The 17,589-nt window shown below is 48.2% G+C and overlaps 1 protein-coding gene across 1 annotated transcript in view; it reads left to right on the forward strand.

Annotated features, from left to right (window-relative positions):
* Positions 1-2,298: 2,298 nt before the first annotated feature.
* LOC115075357 (AP-3 complex subunit beta-2-like) overlaps positions 2,299-17,589 on the forward strand; it is a 90,139-nt gene continuing 74,848 nt past the window's right edge. Inside the window, exon 1 of the mRNA XM_029575667.1 lies at positions 2,299-3,482. Within this exon, the coding sequence (XP_029431527.1) occupies positions 3,223-3,482 (260 nt within the window). The 5' untranslated portion in view covers positions 2,299-3,222. The remainder of the gene's footprint in view (positions 3,483-17,589) is intronic.

The following is a 17,589-nucleotide window of genomic DNA, read 5'->3' on the forward strand; positions in this document are numbered from 1 at the left end:
ATTGAAAAGCCAGGTTTTCAGTTGTGTTTTGAAAAGTTTATGATTACTCTGAAGTCTTATGTCAAGGGGCATGGAGTTCCATAATGCGGGGCCGGCTAGAGATAGTGCACGTTCTCTAACTTGGGTAAGTCTTGCTGTTTTCACAGATAGAATGGTTAAAAGTGCTCTGTTTGCTGATCTTAAATTTCTGTTTGGGACGTGTACTCTCAGTGCTGTGTTCAGCCACTCTGATTTTTCGTCATGGATAAGTTTGTGTATTAAGCACAGTGCTTTGAACTGTATTCTTTGTTCTATGGGTAGCCAATGTAAGGATGCAAGTGAATCTGTTATGTGATCTCTTGGTGGGATTGAGGTAAATGGATGGGATGTTGAGAGCTGGAGGGGAATGAGATGAGCAGATGGGATGCTGAGGGCTGGAGGGGAGTGAGGGGATCAGACAGGAGTCAGACAGATGAATAGGGAGACTGCACATGAATGAAGATGATAGACACACAAAATACATAAACAAATAAAAAATACCTGCACATACACAGATATGTCATACATGTGCATATAAATATGGCAGATAAAGACCATAAGGGTCATCTACCCCTCCCATTGCAGAGCCCACCCAGTCTCAGCTTTCCTGTCACTTCCTTGTTATTAAGGATCCTCTGTGCCTATCCCATGCCTTCTGGAATTCTTTTATGATTTTTGCCTCCGTCATCATCATCATCATCATCATCATTGTAAATATTTATTTGTGATTCAGCTTACCATTTATTACACACAAGATTGAGAGGCTGTTTCATGCATTCTCCACCCTCTCCGTAAAGGAATATTTTCTGTTACTCCTTGGAGCCTCATATTGTGATTCCTTGTCCTAGAACAGGGGCTTGTTTTTCTGGGCAACCTCTAGCCAGATCTGCCCACTGAGTAAGTTTAGCTTCCCCCCCCCCCCCCCCCCCAATCTTGGTGTGGGTGAAACCAACAAAGTAGGCAGAGTTCCCAGACCCCCGCAGCTGAAGAAGACACATGGCGACAATAAGACAGCAAGGCTCGTGGGGTCTCAGGCCTCACCAGCTGAAGAGCAAGAGGTGGGAGATGGGTTATGGGGGAAGTAAGGGAGGTGAGAGCTGAGAGAAGAAAGTGAAGAGAAGGGCAGAGGTGAGAGAAGGGAGTTAGAGGTAGGAGATAGGGGAGGGAGTTTTCCACAAATACCCCACCTTGCCATTGACAACGTATGCCTCTCCAACCCCCACTCCTCCAGAGGAAGAGTTCCCAGGGGTGAGTGGCAAAGTTGCCAACTTCCAAGAGCTCCAGAAATATTCTTACTGATACTGCCTGCCACACCCCTGGGAACCCTGCCGCCTTCTCCAGAATGTCAGGTCATGGACTTCCCTCCTCTCCTCCACCTCCCTTCCTCAGCAAATGCCAAAGAGAAACTCCTCCCCACCCCCTGGCCCTCTCAGTGATTTGAAATGTCATATGTGGCCCTTCTCTTGAACAGTTTGGGGGGAGCCTTGATGTGTTTCTTTTCCATTATTATCTTGGAGGTATTAGAATGTCTCTATTATATCTTCCCGTCTCCCCTCTTTTCTAGGCTATACATGTTTAGGTCCTTTTATCTCACGTCATACAGCTTTTAGTGCCTTTCTCTGGACTGTCCATATCCTTTCAGAGGTATGGCCTCCAGGATTGGACACAATACTCTGCGTAGGGATGTGCATCAATCTGCCTTCGTTTTCGCTCGTTTTCGTTTTTAGTGCGCACTAAATTGAAATAGTGCACACTAGTAAAAAAACAAACAAAAACACATTTTAAGAAAACAAACCAAATTAAAAAAAAAAAAGAAAATGAACCAAAAAAGGAAACATTTTTTTTCTGGCTACTCATCCCTAACTCTAGGTGAGATCTCACCAATAACTTGTAGAAAGCTTAGCTTATCATCCCTTACTTGTCATGCTGTTTTGTGATTTGGGGATCATCACAGACATAGATAGACAGACACACACACACTCATATGCATGCTGACACATGTAACACAGATATCTACATACACACGTACACACCTCTCCCAGTTAAGTCATTCTCTCGGGAACATGAGAGCAGGAGTTTTTTGTGCAGTTGAAGGCTGCTCTTCTCTCTCAAGCATCAGGTTTCAGCAGCATCCCCAAGCCAAGCTGGGAAAGGAAGAGGCGGAGGAGTGGCGCGGAGGGGAGGGGGGGAAGGTGGCTGTCAGCCGAGTGTGTGTGTGTGTGTGTGTGTGTGTGTGTGTCAGCTGAGTCATACATCAGAGCCCGATGTGAGAGAGGGGAAGCAGGGACCTGCAAACGTGGCTCAGGGAGAGAGAGAGAGCTGCCCCTCCCCTCTGGCAGGCAAGGAAAGGGAGGCAGGGCCGAGGCGAGGGCTCATCGCCGAAGAACCTGTGGAGCCTTAAGCAGAGGAGGAGAGAAGGCGCAGGCTGTGCGCGCGTGCGAGGGAGCAGTCTGTCTATCCTGTGCAGTCTCAAGCCGAGAGGGAGAGAAGAAGGAGCAGGCTGTTAGCTGTGTGCGAAGAAGGAGCAGTCTGTCTGTCCTATGCAGTCCCAAGTAGCGAGAGAAGGAGACAGAGCAGGCTCTTTGCTGTATGGAGAGAGTTGGGGTGCAGTCTGTCTGTCCTGTACGATCCATTTATACAACCAATTATTGTTTGCAAAGCAGATATTTTGCTATGCATTCTTATTCTAAAGTATATAGAGAGAATTGTACAGAGCTATAGGGGCTGGATGTACTAAGCAATTTTCCTGTAGACATAAAATGGGAAAAGCCCTTTAGCGCCTCCGGCCCACACCGCAAATGCTGTACAGTGAGTGAGTAGAGCTCGATGTAGTTATACTTATATGTACTGGAAGGCTAGAGATACTTGGGCTTCATCCTTGCTTTGCTATTCCCATTGTGCTGGGTTTTAGAAGATGCTCTTTGCTAGTTTCTCAGCTCGCAGAGCGCAGCGGCAGGTGTATCAAGCAGGTCGGCCCCTGAAACTGCGAGGGAAGGGAGTGCAGAGAGAGCGTTGGGGGCTCTGAAAATTAATCCCCTAGACCTGGAGACCGGTATGCAAAATTGTGGATAGCTTAGATAGAGAAGCGCCTGCTGTTTCCTGGCCTCCGCTCCTTTGGCTGTCCCGGTGGCTACCTGTTGAGTATTGGCTGAAGCCAAGAGTCATTTGAGTGGTGGGGTTTTGTTTTTTTGGGTCACTGAATTTATGTGGGAGAAAGTAAGGCAACGGCAGTTCAGCATGAAGCCGATGCAGAAGCTGCTGCAGCTTCCGGTGAGCGCGGTTAATCTGGTGAAGTCCCAGAACAGCGAGGAAGCCAAGAGCCCGGTGCTGTCGCCGGACGGGAGCCAGCAGACGTGGTACAGCACCGTGCAGGCCGACGAGCTGCGGCTGCTCAAGTCACCCTCGCCCGAGTCGGAGCCCACCGTGGAGAGCGGCAGCAATGGGAGCCAAACCCAGGCGCTACGGTAGGGCAACTTGGGAGGTGGTGGGGCGGGGGGGGGGGCTGCTCGCAGTGCCCCTCATGGGTTCCAGGTCAAGAAGCACAATGGGTGATGATAGGTCACAAGATGCCCCTTCTCCGCCTCCATGAAAGGGTTTTTACTGAGGCTTCTACCTTAAATGGGAGGTAGACTGGAAGCTGATAGACAGGGCCCCTTGGGCCTCTATAGGCTAAGAACAGATTTTAATTTGGGATGAGCCCAAGGAAGCTAAGGGCCACAGTGAGTGGCCACTGCTATTGGTTTAATGCCCAAGATGTACAAGTCTGTACAGCAGGTCCTGGGATGTGCGCCGCCCCAGCTGACCCGCCCTTTCCCAGGAGATGGCAGTGCCTAGGGAAGGTGATTATTAGAGATGTGAATCGGAACCAGAATCGGTTCGGATTTCAGTTCCGATTCACATCTCTAGTGATTATAGACGACCCTTTCAGAGGAAAAATGTTTCAGAAGGATCTAGCTGGCTAAGTCCGCAGGGCTGGAAATTGTCCTCTACATTATGGCTAAAAGAGCAGTGGGTTGATGAGAACCGAGGAAGCCAGGACTCAAATCCTGTTTCTCCTTCTGATGTTCCTTGTGACCATGGGCAGGTCACGTCACCCTCTGTTGCCTCAGATACAAACTTAGGGAGCCTATTTATTAATCCGCGGTACCGAGTGCCACAGGTTAGTGGGACCTGCGGTATTTTCCCGGACGGTAGCGTGCCTCGGCTTAGGAATCGCCATAAAGAGGTGCGATAGGGGGACCCACAGCCCGGGGCTGCCATCTTTTAAAGGGTCTGAGTGCCCTGTGTAAAAAAAAAGTTAAAATAGTGTGGGCCTGGCCCCACTCCATCTCACTAACCCCACCCTACCCACACCAAATTTCCACCCCCGCTCACTCCGAGGTAGACTGGTGGTCCACCGGGTCCAGTAGCACTCCCTCAGTGGTGCCAGGCCCACTTTGCCATTTCAGAATGGAGCTGGCCAGCTGAAGGCACCCTGGGGGGAGGGGAGAGGGCATGCAGGAGTTACTTTTGGAAACTCAAAGGGGATGGGGGTATGGGAATGGGGGCGGGGAGCTGCCCGCATTATTTTAACCATTTAAAATTGCATTGTTACAACTTTGGCTGCGGGGGTGGGTGGGAGAGGAGGTCTCGGTAGATTCCCAACGGTTTTACTTGGCCAGGGGAGCCAGTGCGCGGGCCACTTCGGCTCTTTAGGGATATATCCTGGGAGTATCGAGATGTGTGCTAACGTCCCAGTGCTTCTGAGGAAAGTCAACCACATGAGGTGTCGATAACTTTCAAGCAAATAACACGTGAATTTTGAGGCAAGCCAATTTATTTGATTAGCATGGGATTGACTAGAACTGGGCTGATCTGCATGCATTTGCATGCAGATCAGCTCATTTTAATATCAAGGGATGTTAACATGCGGTATTTGACGTACTGTGAGTTCTCTGCATTAAGGCATTTACTGTGCAGTAAAGCCCTATTACAGCTTAACAAATGAACTCCTTAGATTATAAGCCCTGGGACAGGAACTACCCACTGTACTTGATTGTAACTCACCTTCAGCTTGAGTTTGGAATCAAATCTCAAATTCAGATCCTAAAAAATATGCTTCTGTAGCGAATACTGGAAGGGCTATTCCTGTTCATTGAGATTTCACTGCTGTTCATCTGACATTTGATTCCGTTGCTCTGTCTCAAATATCAGTCTTCTAGTCAGCATGACTTCTCAACAGAGAAGTTATTACTTCACTGCTCAGTCTTCCTGGGGTCTCTGGTGCAGAGTCTTGTCATTCGGATGAGGAACAAACACATTGATTAGCCAGTAAAATTCCTCCAATTGTATTTGATTAGTCTACTGGAAAACATTCTCAACAAGTCCCTCCTTCACTATGGCTGCATCTCATAACAAAGTCTCATAGGCAACCTTGAAATTTCCAGGTGATTTTTTGTTCTTCCATTTCTGACGGGGCTCGCTAGAGCTTCTTATAGTAAACTCTGGTGGATTTCTTCTGAAAGGACTAGGTGAATATGGTGGACCTATCTCTTTGCTTCACTGCAATCTAGCCTATACCTCAGGAAGTATTTTCATGGGCCACAGCCTTCTGAGCCAGTTTCTCCTTCCAGGACTGGATATCCATTTAGACCTACCTATGCGAGCTTCGGCTCCATCCTTCATCTGCCTGGAAAGCAGCTATGCAAGGGGCTGCCATTGTGGTCTGGTGTACTTAGTCAAAGTCTTGTCTGCCTGGCTCACCTCATGTTGTAGCTTTAGATCCTTCAACACGATGCAGGGAGACACATCTGCCATCTTAGCATTCCTTGAGTGGTTACTGGTTTATCAAACAGAATGACAGCCTTCAAGAGTACCCAGTGATCATATTGCATAGACATGATCATTCTCCCTACTAGAACGTTATAAGGCATACATCTTATAGCACTAGGCTCCACCTAGAATAGTGCTTCCAGGGGAAATGTGCAGGGTAACTTCCCCCATAATAAGAACTACTGAGGCAAAAGGGAATAGCTTGCATCATCTTAACTCAGTGCTTCCCAGACTTTTCTCTGATGTGATGTCAGGGCTATTGGGGTTCAGCTATCAAAGGCCCCACCCTCCTTCCCCGGATGGAAGTGCATACCTAAAGAGGCTAGGCCCAAGGCGTGATGGTGGAGCCCAGGGATTGGACAGGAGCCAAGAGAGAGAAGTGAAGCAGGAACACTGACATAGGATGGTGAGACAAGAACACTGGAATAGGTCAGGATCAGCGGCCAAACAAATAGCACTTCCACAGGGCAGATGCCGAGAAGGTTGTGACCAGCAACTGTGTGCCTTCTGGGAGTGCCTTATATGTTAGTGTTAATGTGGGGCACACTCAATGCCGGTGCAATCATGTTGCAGTGTTACTGTTACGTCCGTTGGTTGCAGTTGGCTGCAACCTCTGTTGCTCACCTCCTTTTTTGCAGCTTTGACTCCATGGGGAAGACTTGCGGCCTCCGCCAGCTATCACCGGCCTGCCCACCGTCCTCGGGCCTCCCTGGACGCCGCGGATGCTGCCGACTGCCATCTTGCCCTCTGAATCCCCGAGGCGCGCACGCACATCCCCTCCGGATGACATCGGTCTTCCAGGATATTTAAACTGGCTGGCCCTGCCTACCGACGACTTGGCAATGAGTCCCCTCATTGCTGAATCCGCTTCGCTTGCTACAGACCTCCCATTCCAGTTCCTGCTCCTTTGGTGTGAGACACTCTGGGTACCCGCTCCTCGGGGACCCTTCCTCATCTCTGGCTATCCACTCCTCGGAGGGCCTATTGCCTTGGACTATCTTTTACTTCGTTTCCCGGGACTTCCCCTGGAACCTCTACTCTACTGTGAGTACCTCTGCTCTACGGACTACTACCGTACCATCCTTGTGTGAAATGCTCATCTGTGTACCCCGCACTGCGGACCACTACCGTGTCATCTCTAGTGAGGAGCCCTCACCGATGTACCCCGTGACATCTCTACAGAGGAGCTTCATTGGTGTACCCTGTGCTGCGGACCACTACCGTGACATTTCTACAGAGGAGCCTCATCGGTGTACCCCGTGCTGTGGACCACTACCGTGACATCTCTAGTGAGGAGCCCTCACCGATGTACCCCGTGACATCTCTACAGAGGAGCTTCATTGGTGTACCCTGTGCTGCGGACCACTTCCATGACATCTCTACAGAGGAGCCTCATCGGTGTACCCTGTGCTGCGGACCACTACCGTGACATCTCTAGTGAGGAGCCCTCACCGATGTACCCCGTGACATCTCTACAGAGGAGCTTTATTGGTGTACCCTGTGCTGCGGACCACTTCCATGACATCTCTACAGAGGAGCCTCATCGGTGTACCCCGTGCTGCGGACCACTACCGTGACATCTCTTGTGAGGAACCCTCACCAGTGTACCCCGCGCTGCGGACCACTACCGTGACATCTCTAGTGAGGAACCCTCACCAGTGTACCCCGCGCTGCGGACCATTACTGTGACATCTCTAGTGAGGAACCCTCACCGGTGTACCCCGTGATATCTCTACAGAGGAGCCTCATTGGTGTACCCCGTGCTGCAGACCACTACCGTACCATCCTTGTGTGGAATGCTCATCTGTGTACCCCGCGCTGCGGACCACTACCGTGACATCTCTAGTGAGGAACCCTCACCGATGTACCCCGTGACATCTCTACAGAGGAGCTTCATTGGTGTACCCCGCACTGCGGACCACTACCGTGACATTTCTACAGAGGAGCCTCATCGGTGTACCCCATGCTGCGGACCACTACCGTGACATCTCTTGTGAGGAACCCTCACCAGTGTACCCCGCACTGCGGACCACTACCATGACATCTCTAGTGAGGAACCCTCACCGGTGTATCCATTGATATCTCTACAGAGGAGCCTCATTGGTGTACCCTGCGCTGTGGACCACTACCATGACATCTCTACAGAGGAGCCTCATCGGTGTACCCCATGCTGCAGACCACTACCGTGACATCTCTAGTGAGGAGTCTCACCGGTGTACTCCGCTCTGTGGACCATTGCCGTATCTTCTACAGAGGTATTCCCCTTGGGTATACCCCACCGCACAGACTCTGTGACTTTCTCCTACACTCCCCGCTTCATGGGCAGTGCCTCTCTATTCTCTAATAAAGACTCTATTCCCCAGCTGTGTCTACCGTCTGCTGAGACCTCGCCTCCCAATGGTGAGGCTCACAGGGCTCCTCCCTGTGGGCGGTACCATCTCTCACCTCGGCCCAGGGTCCACATACCTACTAATCCTAACAATTACATCTAGTGGTCCATAGTGTAGAGGGTGAAAATGAGAGGACTCAGTGAGCCAGCATCCTCAGCTCAGCAGCCAGTTTACAGCCTACAGCGTGCAGGGCTTTGAATTCAATCACAACCCTGACATATGACCCCATTTTAGCAGTTGAAAATTCATGTGACCCCCAAATAGTGAACAAAGTAAGATAATACTCAGCACCATAATAAGCAGAATATTCTTTAGGTTTCCTAAAGTTTTGGTCACATGTAAATATGTAAATCTTTATTTTTTTGCAGTAATTATTTTCCGATATATTCTCCATGAGTGACATGGGCTTGAAAGTTATGACACAACTTCTCACATTCTGGCAGTGTGATTGATATTGCATATCTAATCTCTGATGTGACATCCAGGGTGGATCGATACTGAGACCACCTGCAGCTTGGAAAAGTTGATTGCATGAAATTTCAATGAGCTCTTCAGTTTCAGCCGTTGATAAATCCAAGCCTTCAGTCTGCAGTAAAAAGGTATTTAAATCCAATGAACTTGCTTGCATCTAAACTGGAGGAAAACAGGCAGCTGAGATTCTCAGTCACCATCTGAATGGTACACGGGTCAATTTCCTTGTCAGACGGAATCTCAGATGAAGGAACTGTTGTTCAACTTCAGTCTATTCTTCCAGAGAATAATTTTCATGCATGCTATTGTGTTCTCTTTCCTTGCATTAAGTTCATTGAATCTTCCAGATACTGATGCACTCACCAGGCCTAATGAGACATCTGGGCTTGCAAGTTGTAACACAGCTTCTCAAAATCTGGCAAAATGGTTGATATTGTGCATCTAATCCAAGGGGTGGCCAACTCCAGTCCTCAAGAGTCACAAACAGGCCAGGTTTGCAGGGTATCCACAATGAATATGCACGAGAGAGATTTGTATGCACCGCCTCCATTATATGCAAATCTGTCTCATGCATACTCATTGTGGCTATTCTGAAAACCTGGCCTGTTTGTAGCTCTCGAGGACTGGCTGGAGTTAGCTGCCACTGATCTAATCTCTGATGTGGCATTCAGGGTGGATAGATACCAAACGTTTAGATGCAAACAAATGCTCTAAATCCTGCTTCCCACCAAGTGTGTGCTTGCAAATGGTACCAGCACTTTTCAGCTCACATTGAAATTTCAGGATATTCATTCTTGACTCTGAACCAGAAATCTGAAAGCGAATGTCAGGAATGTCTTTCATGGAAAAGTTGATGACATTTAATTTCGTTGAGCTGTTAAGTTTACCAGCAGCGGAAATCAATCTCTTCAGGCTGAAACTGAAAAAGGTTTTCAACCCAAATGAATTCTCTCACACTGAATCATGGAAAAAGGATGTGGAGTGTGTCTGCAGGCAGCTGAGATGCTCGATCATCATCGGAACGGGATATTGATCAATTCTACTTCAACAAATTATTCACCCAGAAAGCAATTTTTCCAAGATTGCTGTTCTACGATTACTCAGTTGAACAACGTTGGTGTTCTTTCCTTGTATACTTGCATTCAGTTCATTGCATTTCCAATATACATTGGTGAAATATGCATGGAGACACATCTTCTGTTGACTGCGGAGAAAAATCAATGAATTCTGTTTTTTGAAGTCCATTGCAAATGTGAGCAGCTGCTGCCTCAATTCAAAAAAATCTTTACAACACCTTTCCTCTTGACAGCCCATGAACCTTAGTGTGAAACAGCACATCATGCTCAAACCCCATTAATCTGCACAATTTTGCAAATAGACCATGTCTATGTGGGTGAGGCTTGATGCAGTTTACAGCTGATGTGACTTGCTGCAAATATTTCATCCAGTTCTACGCTCAGTCGTTTAGCTGCGAGCTGTTCCCTGTCCTGTGAATCATGCAGTGGGTCCAAGCAGCAGATGGTGCAGCTCTCTTCACCAGGGTGTACAGGCCTGCTCCGTGACCTGTCTGTACCAAAAACAAGCCTGCGATGCCATGGAATGTTTGTCCTCTGTGTAGCCATGTAGCACATGTAGCACACTAAATGTTCCCTATGCCCTTTCATGTGCAGGCAGTAGGAGACAACAAAGAATGTCCTCTAGAATAATATCCTCCTACACGCAGCGCACAAAAGCCGACATATGTGCATCATGCCCCTCTGGGCGAACATCAATTTGCAGACCATAAGCAAGGGTCTATTTCAGCCACTCTACCAGTGTCGTTTCCTCATCCATTGCTGTCGCCTCATTCCTTCACAAGTGAGGCAGGAAAGGTAGACTCACTGTTAGAGGAGAATGCTCTGCATGCAAATTTCCCCATGGTGTAACTGTAATGGAATTAGTTAGTAAACCAGTTGCTTTCAGATGATGTGTAGGCACATGGCCTTCTATTGATAGACGACTCATGGTGGAGATCTGTTCAGCTGGCCTCCAACTGCAGTGTAAACAACACTTATCCTGTCAGTATGCATTAGGTATGTTTTACTCCGGGAGAATTCTGCACAATGCAGGATTAGCAAAGAAAACCTCCCCCATGCAGAACTGACCTTTTCTCATGTAGGATCTGAGTGGAGCTGCTTTACGGAGAGCCAGCCAAGAGGGAGAGCTGCTGCTGTAGAGTTAAGAGGTGGCTCGCGTGAGCGGGTTACTGTGAAGTACCAGCTTTGTGAACCAGCAGGAGCAGAACAGAGGTGTACCTTGGGGGAGGGGGGGGGGCGGTGAACCCCACCTATCCCCCCCCCCCCCCACACACACCCCTGCCGCCGTGCATCAGCAACGTTTGCCTGCAGACAGGCCTGCAAATGATCTCTTGCACCTTCAGCCCTGCTGCCAGCAGATGGAGTCTGAGAGCGGTGCTTCTTACCTGCTCCATCCTCCTCCTCCGCCAGCCTCTTTCTAAAATTTGAACTGCGCAGGGCTCTGTAGCCTTGCAGCACCTACCGGTCCATCACAACTCAAGCCTCACATGGAGGCCAGTGGAGGGGAGGCAACCCCAGGTAAGAGACGCATGGCTCCCATCGCATCAGAGGGGAAGAAGAGATGATTTTGCCAGGGATAGGAGGGGGATGATTATTGCACTGGGTGAGAGGGAGATTCATGTGCCAGGGTTCCACACAGGATCCTTTCTCCTTCTCTCCCCCTGCCAGTCCCACGTCCACTACTGCCTCCTCCTCTCCCTACCCCTAATCTCAGATCTTCTGTTGGGACTTTGGTGTTGGCAGGGTTTCCCAAGCAGCAGCAGCAGCCAAACATTGAGACATTTGAGTGCTCCGAAAGAGGATTTACAGTCCCCCCTCCCATCAGAGCATGCCATCCAAACTTTCCTGCTCCCACTGGGTATGTGAAAGGAGCTTCAGAGGTGCTGCAAATAAAAACAGACTTCAGGGGTAAACCCCTCACACACCCCTCATACTCCCACACGCACAATATGCTTAGAGCAAGACACACACACACACACACACCTGGAGCAACTGTGACACACAGGCAGGTCATGAAGTCATAAAACGTGTTCTTTCAAATTGCCATACAATTCTAGACTTGCTTGGGGGGGTTTTTTTTTTTTAATGATTTGTTTTGCCCTTTTCTCAGGATTTTGTGATCCTCCTGTTCCTTTGGGCCTCTATCTCCGTCAGAATCTGGGCCGGGATCTGGTGCCATGCGCCTTCATTTTGCAACTGTATGGGGGATTTTTTTAAATATTTTCCCCACCCCCACCAATGTACTTAAGTCTATCATTGTAGTCACAGTTGTTGCTGGGCCAAACTGTGCCCCAAGCAGTCAGGGGCCATGCCCCAGGGCTCGTTCTGGAACCCTGCAAGCATGGGCCCTAAATCTCACCACTAAGTGGCACTGTTGAGCAAGGGCTACAGCTCCCTCTCCTCCTTTTCCCCCTTCCCTATGGGCTGTGAATGCTGTTTCCACAGCTTCCCCGGGGGATAGAAGACCTTCTGCAGCACAGCCTCTGAGCCACCCCACCGGCCTGCTTCTCTTTAAATTTTTTTTTTTTAATGTTTCTTTTTTTTATGCTTTCCAACATATGGAATGGTTGGAAAGAATTATGTAAAAGGATTGATATCCATCTGTCTATCCGTCTCTGTAAGCACAATAACTTTAAAAGAAAAGGATGGAAATTCAGCATATTTGGTATAAGAACATCAAATGTCCCCATGCTGGGTCAGATCAAGGTCCATCGAGCCCAGCATCCTGTCTCTGACAATGACAAGTACCCAGCAGATCCCATACAGTTGATCTGTTTCTTGTTGCTCACGCCCAGGGATAAACGCTGGCTAATAATGCTTTAGGGACTGTTCCTCCAGGATCTTGTCCAAATCCAGTTGTGCCGGATGCCTTGACCACATCCCCTCTGCAACAAATTCCACAGCTTGGTTATGCGCCAAGTGAAAACAATTTTTTTTTCTGTGATTTGTTTTAAATCCGCTACCTGCTGGTTTTGGGGGCTGGTCTTAGTACTATTTGAAAGAGTTAAAAAACTGTCCCACCTCCCTCATGGTTTTACAGACTTCTGTCCTATCTCCCCCTCGTCCGTCTCTTCTTCAGGCTTCAGCCGTTCCATCCCCTTTATCGAGGTTGTTGCCTTCTCAGTACCTTTCCTAGTTCTGCCGCGGGCGAGTAATCACCTGTAAATGCATAACCCTGGTCAGCTTGCTCTTGGAAAACTCCCTGCCCCTTACCCTGGTAAAAGGTACCAGCGGGGATCACCGCTGCACGCGTTTGGGAGAACAGTTCCCAGGGGCGTGTTTAGGCCAAGGGAGGAGAAAATAACAGGGCGGTTGCATTTTGTCAGATTTGCACTCATTGCTTTGTATGGAAGAAGAACCCACAGAAAAAGCAGGAGCAAATGTCTGCAGGTACTTTTCCCTCAGGGTGATTTTCAAAGGGGAAGGCGTGAAATTGAGGTAAAGCCTACGGACGAGAGTAGCGGCAGACTTTGCGGACTTGTGAGACTTGCTGTGTTATCGGGCAGCGACCTCAGCACCAGGTGCATTCCCCACCTTAAACCGGAGCCACAAACTAACTCCAGGCCTTCAAAGATGCATGGAGTCCCACCCCCTTGTCGACCTCCATGCTCTCGGTGGATTACTATTTGCAATCCCATACATTGCTTTGTGCGTAGCAAAAATAGGATCTGCAAGTCCCTTGTCTTGTGTCCTGGAAATTACAAGGACACCATCAACTCCTTGCAGTCTTTGGTCTTAATGAACCTCGGATTTGGCCACATTACCTGCCAGTTCACCTAAGAGAACTGCACGTCCCAAAATGCAGGGGGGGGGGATGAGGTTTTAGAGTACCAAGCGCCTGAGTTACCAAGGCTCTGAGTCCGGATCAGCCTGGTTCAAGGGGCAGTGCTACTTGGGGATTTCATGTGTAGGGTTGGCTATCTATCCCATTGAGAAAGCTAGGAACATTCCAGCAGTGGGAGGCTCTAGGAGCCTAGTGGCTATTTTGAGTGATAGCGAGGGTCCAGCCCCCAAAAGGGAGGCTCAGTGCTGGAGTCTGTATTGGTGACTCAGCAAGTCACTAGAGGGGGTGGGGTTTTAGCTCCTGGTGTTGGAGGACGCATCTTCTAGAGAGCCAGAAAGGCAGCCAAAGGATTGCGCTTCATCATGCTTCTGAGTAGGGGGGAGGGTAGTCTTCCTCTCTTTTCCATATTAAGGTTGGAGTGCTTTCTACGAGGGAGCCATCTGCATCCAGACTCAGGGTCTCCAATCCCAAAGGAAGGCATCTGGGAGACTCGGTCTCCACCCAGGTAGTGCTACCAGTCTATGAATTACCCTGATTCCAACGGGTTCAAAAAGAGAAAATATCTTTTGAGAGAACTAGGAAATATCCCTTGAGTCCTGCAAAAGAGACTATGCACCTTTGTCACAGTTCTTTGTCTATCTTTGGTTGTTTTGCTGGACTGATGTGTTTGTTTGTTTTTCAGAAAATTTAACCATTGAGTGTGTGAACTGTAATTTATTTATTTTTTTTTATAGATTGAATGGCATCCCCTCAGGCCTTACAGGTTAGAAGAATCTACTTTCCAGACGCTGCAGCAAACTGAAGTGTGCTGCAGTTTCTGAAGTGTGGCCCCCTTGTGAAGGGGGAGGGGAATGTTACAAATGTAAAAAGAATTTCTGGTATCGTTCTCTTATTTAATTTTTCTCTTTGGAAAAAATGAAGTACAAAAAGAATCGGCCAACTTTGTGCCATTCAAAATGGTGTGTTTTCTGCCCCTGCTTAGATCACGTAGAGACTCATCAAGGTGGACCATGCTTTAGGTTGAAGAGGAGCCAACACCCTAAAACAAATCTAAGTTTTAACTTAACTAAAAATAAGCCAACTGTTCTTAAAAAAAAATGTTTACCATGTCCAGATGTGAAGACAAAAGTGTGATCTTTGACCCTAAACTGACACATAGAAACATAGAAATGACGGCAGAAAAGGACCAAACGGTCCATCCAGCCTGCCTAGTAAGCTTATGGTAGCCTTGGCTGTGCCATATAGGACTCCCCTATAATGGTAGCATCAGGGGGTGGCATCTGCCGTGGCATACAAGTTACCCCCATACTTAGTTTCCCAAACCGTTGGTCAGGGCCCTTGTTGGTTACTGTCTGAGTCCAGTTCCCCATTATCTCTTATCTCTTATCGTTGAAGCAGAGAGCAGTGTTGGAGTTACATCACAAGTTTAAGGCTTATTGATTAAGTGTAGTAACAGAAGCATCAGCAAGTTACCCCCATGCTTATTTGTTTTCCCAGACCAAGGTTGTTGTCAGAAACGAATTCCCCTTTTCCTCTTTTTCCCTTGCCATTAAAGCAGAAAGCAATAATGAGTTGCATCAACAGAATAAAGGCTTATTGGTTAAGAGTAGTAACCGCCACACAAGCAATTTACCCCCATGTGTTTTCTTCATTTCCAACCTCTAGTCTTTAGGGATCCACAGTGTTTATCCCATGCCCCTTTGAAATCTTTCACTGTTGTTGTCTTCATCTCCTTCTTCCGGAAGGGCATTCCAGGCATCCACCACCCTCTCCATGAAGAAATATTTTCTGACGTTGGTTCTGAGTCGTCATCCCTGGAGTTTCATTTCATGTCCCCTAGTTCTAGGCATTTGATGTGCTTTGCTGTGTTTAGCACACACAAGTCAACTGTGATTGTATGTAGAATACGGCTCATACATTTCTGCAGTTCACGGGGAACAGTAGAGGATTTTGCTGTTTCCAGTCCATTAATATGACCCAACTACTGAGAAGCTGAGAAGTGTTTCCTGGACTGTGATGTGGGTGCTCATTCTTCAATGTTTCTCCTGCATCCTACTTCATAAAACTATGCTAGAGGATACAACTTAGTGAATGGCAGAGCTTGGGCTTGAAGAAGACTGGGTATGGAAGCTGTGTTAGAGCACTAATAACTCTTAGGCCAGCGTCAAGGCTTGCACATTAACTCTCCAGGTCGCCCACTACTCAGAGTTTGTTGCTGTTTAGTTTAGAACTATGTTGCCACTGATTTCTGCAATATTCCTATTTTAATGTAAAACTAACACAGCAGTTTACCATCTCATAATACCAGTCATGAATTGTTTCTAGTTTTGTGTAAGTGAAAGATAACGCTGCGAGATAAACTATGAATAATTTCACACCTTCCTCCCCCTCTGTAGATCTGTCTGTAGGGATGTGTGTCTGTCTGTCTGTCTGCCTGCCTCTCTTGCTCTCTCTTTCCATTGGAAGGACCATGCTTTAACACTGAATTGAATTAACATGTTCTTATGTGATAGAGAACGCTGGAATTCTAGCATTGAGGTTTCCATAACAACCGGCTTGGCCACGGGCTCCTTTATCACGCTGGTGTAACTTAATTCCTGTCAGGAGATAAATATTTCACAGCATAGTGTTGGATTATTTTCCATCCTCGGGTGGCTCCCTATCCTCTTCCTCATCCTGTTTTCCAAGCTTCCTAGTTTGTTTTCCCCATCGCCTTTTTTTGCGTTAAATAACCAGTAAGTGGGTCCATGCAGCTCAGGGATTAACATTATTTTTTTGTTTTGCCCATGCACTAAAGATATAATAGTGGCAGGTAATTTTGCTCAGTTCCTTCCCTGCCCCTTCCCCCTCCCCCCTCCCCTTTGCGGGCACTGGAGATGGATTTTTTTTTTTTGTTTCACTGCTATTTTTACTACACCCTCGCCGTCACAGCAGCAGTCCTCCACTGTGGCTCCAGTCCCATCCATACGTATCATGGTGCGATGACTGGGCCTCTCTCTCCCCCCTGCCCCCTCCCGGCGCAGTAAATGCTGCCTCCGTGGCAACCCAAGCCCCAAAGGGCATCAGCCCGGTCCAGAGATTGATGGCGGCAGAGAAGGACATTTCAATCTTTCATTTCGAATTCATTGGTGGGAGTTTTACTCTGCACCTTTGTACGATATATTTGGGGGTTTAGTGCTCTTTTAATCAGCTCCTGCCCGGGGTACCTGAACAGATATGGGGGTCGGACCTTAAATCCCACTGAAAGTGCATTCAGCGGGAAGGGCAGGGAGAGAGGGCCCGGCCTAGTGGTCAGAGCAGCGGGCTGTGAGCAAGGAAAGCCAGGGTTCAGATCCCCGCTTCTCTCGCTGACGCTTCTCGTGACATTGGGCACATCACTTCGTGTCCCGTGGTGTCAGGTGTCCGCTCACGGGTGAATTTTTAAAGTTCGCCGCGCGCGAAAGCCGGGAAATACGCGCAGAAGTCAAGACCGGGGCCCTGCATGTGAGCGGATCTCCCGATAACACGCAGAGAATGTTTTTCCCCAAAAAAGGGGTGGGGCATGGTCTGGATTTATGTAAATACTCATGCGCCCCAATGTCCCCCTAGCACGTGGCTTTACTTCTGCTATGCATGGCTAAAAAACTAGGCTAGTCAGGCTGGAGGTAACAGGGTAAAAGGGAAGCTCCTTACCTCGGGGGGTTAGGAAGTCCTATCCTTTAATTGGGCGAACTGGGAACGAACTGGGGAATCTGATAATTAAGTCACCACTAAATTCCTCCCATGTATGCATCAGAGCCGGTATTTGTGCGCGTCTGTATAAAATTGTGCTCACATGTAAGCCTATTTTATACCGTGGGTGTATATATGCGCGTATGTTATAAAATGGCCACGATCTTTAGCGCGAGCCGTCATACGCGCGTACATGCGTGCCTGCATGCCGGCATCAAAGTTACCGTCTAAGATTGCAAGCTCTTTGGGCCAGGGACTTATCGTACCTGAAAAATGTTCTAAGTTGCCTTAATCTAAAATTGTAAAGGCAATTGAGAAATACAAAAAA

This window comes from Rhinatrema bivittatum, chromosome 13 (assembly GCF_901001135.1).
Source record: "Rhinatrema bivittatum chromosome 13, aRhiBiv1.1, whole genome shotgun sequence".
In the NCBI taxonomy this organism is placed as follows: domain Eukaryota; kingdom Metazoa; phylum Chordata; class Amphibia; order Gymnophiona; family Rhinatrematidae; genus Rhinatrema; species Rhinatrema bivittatum.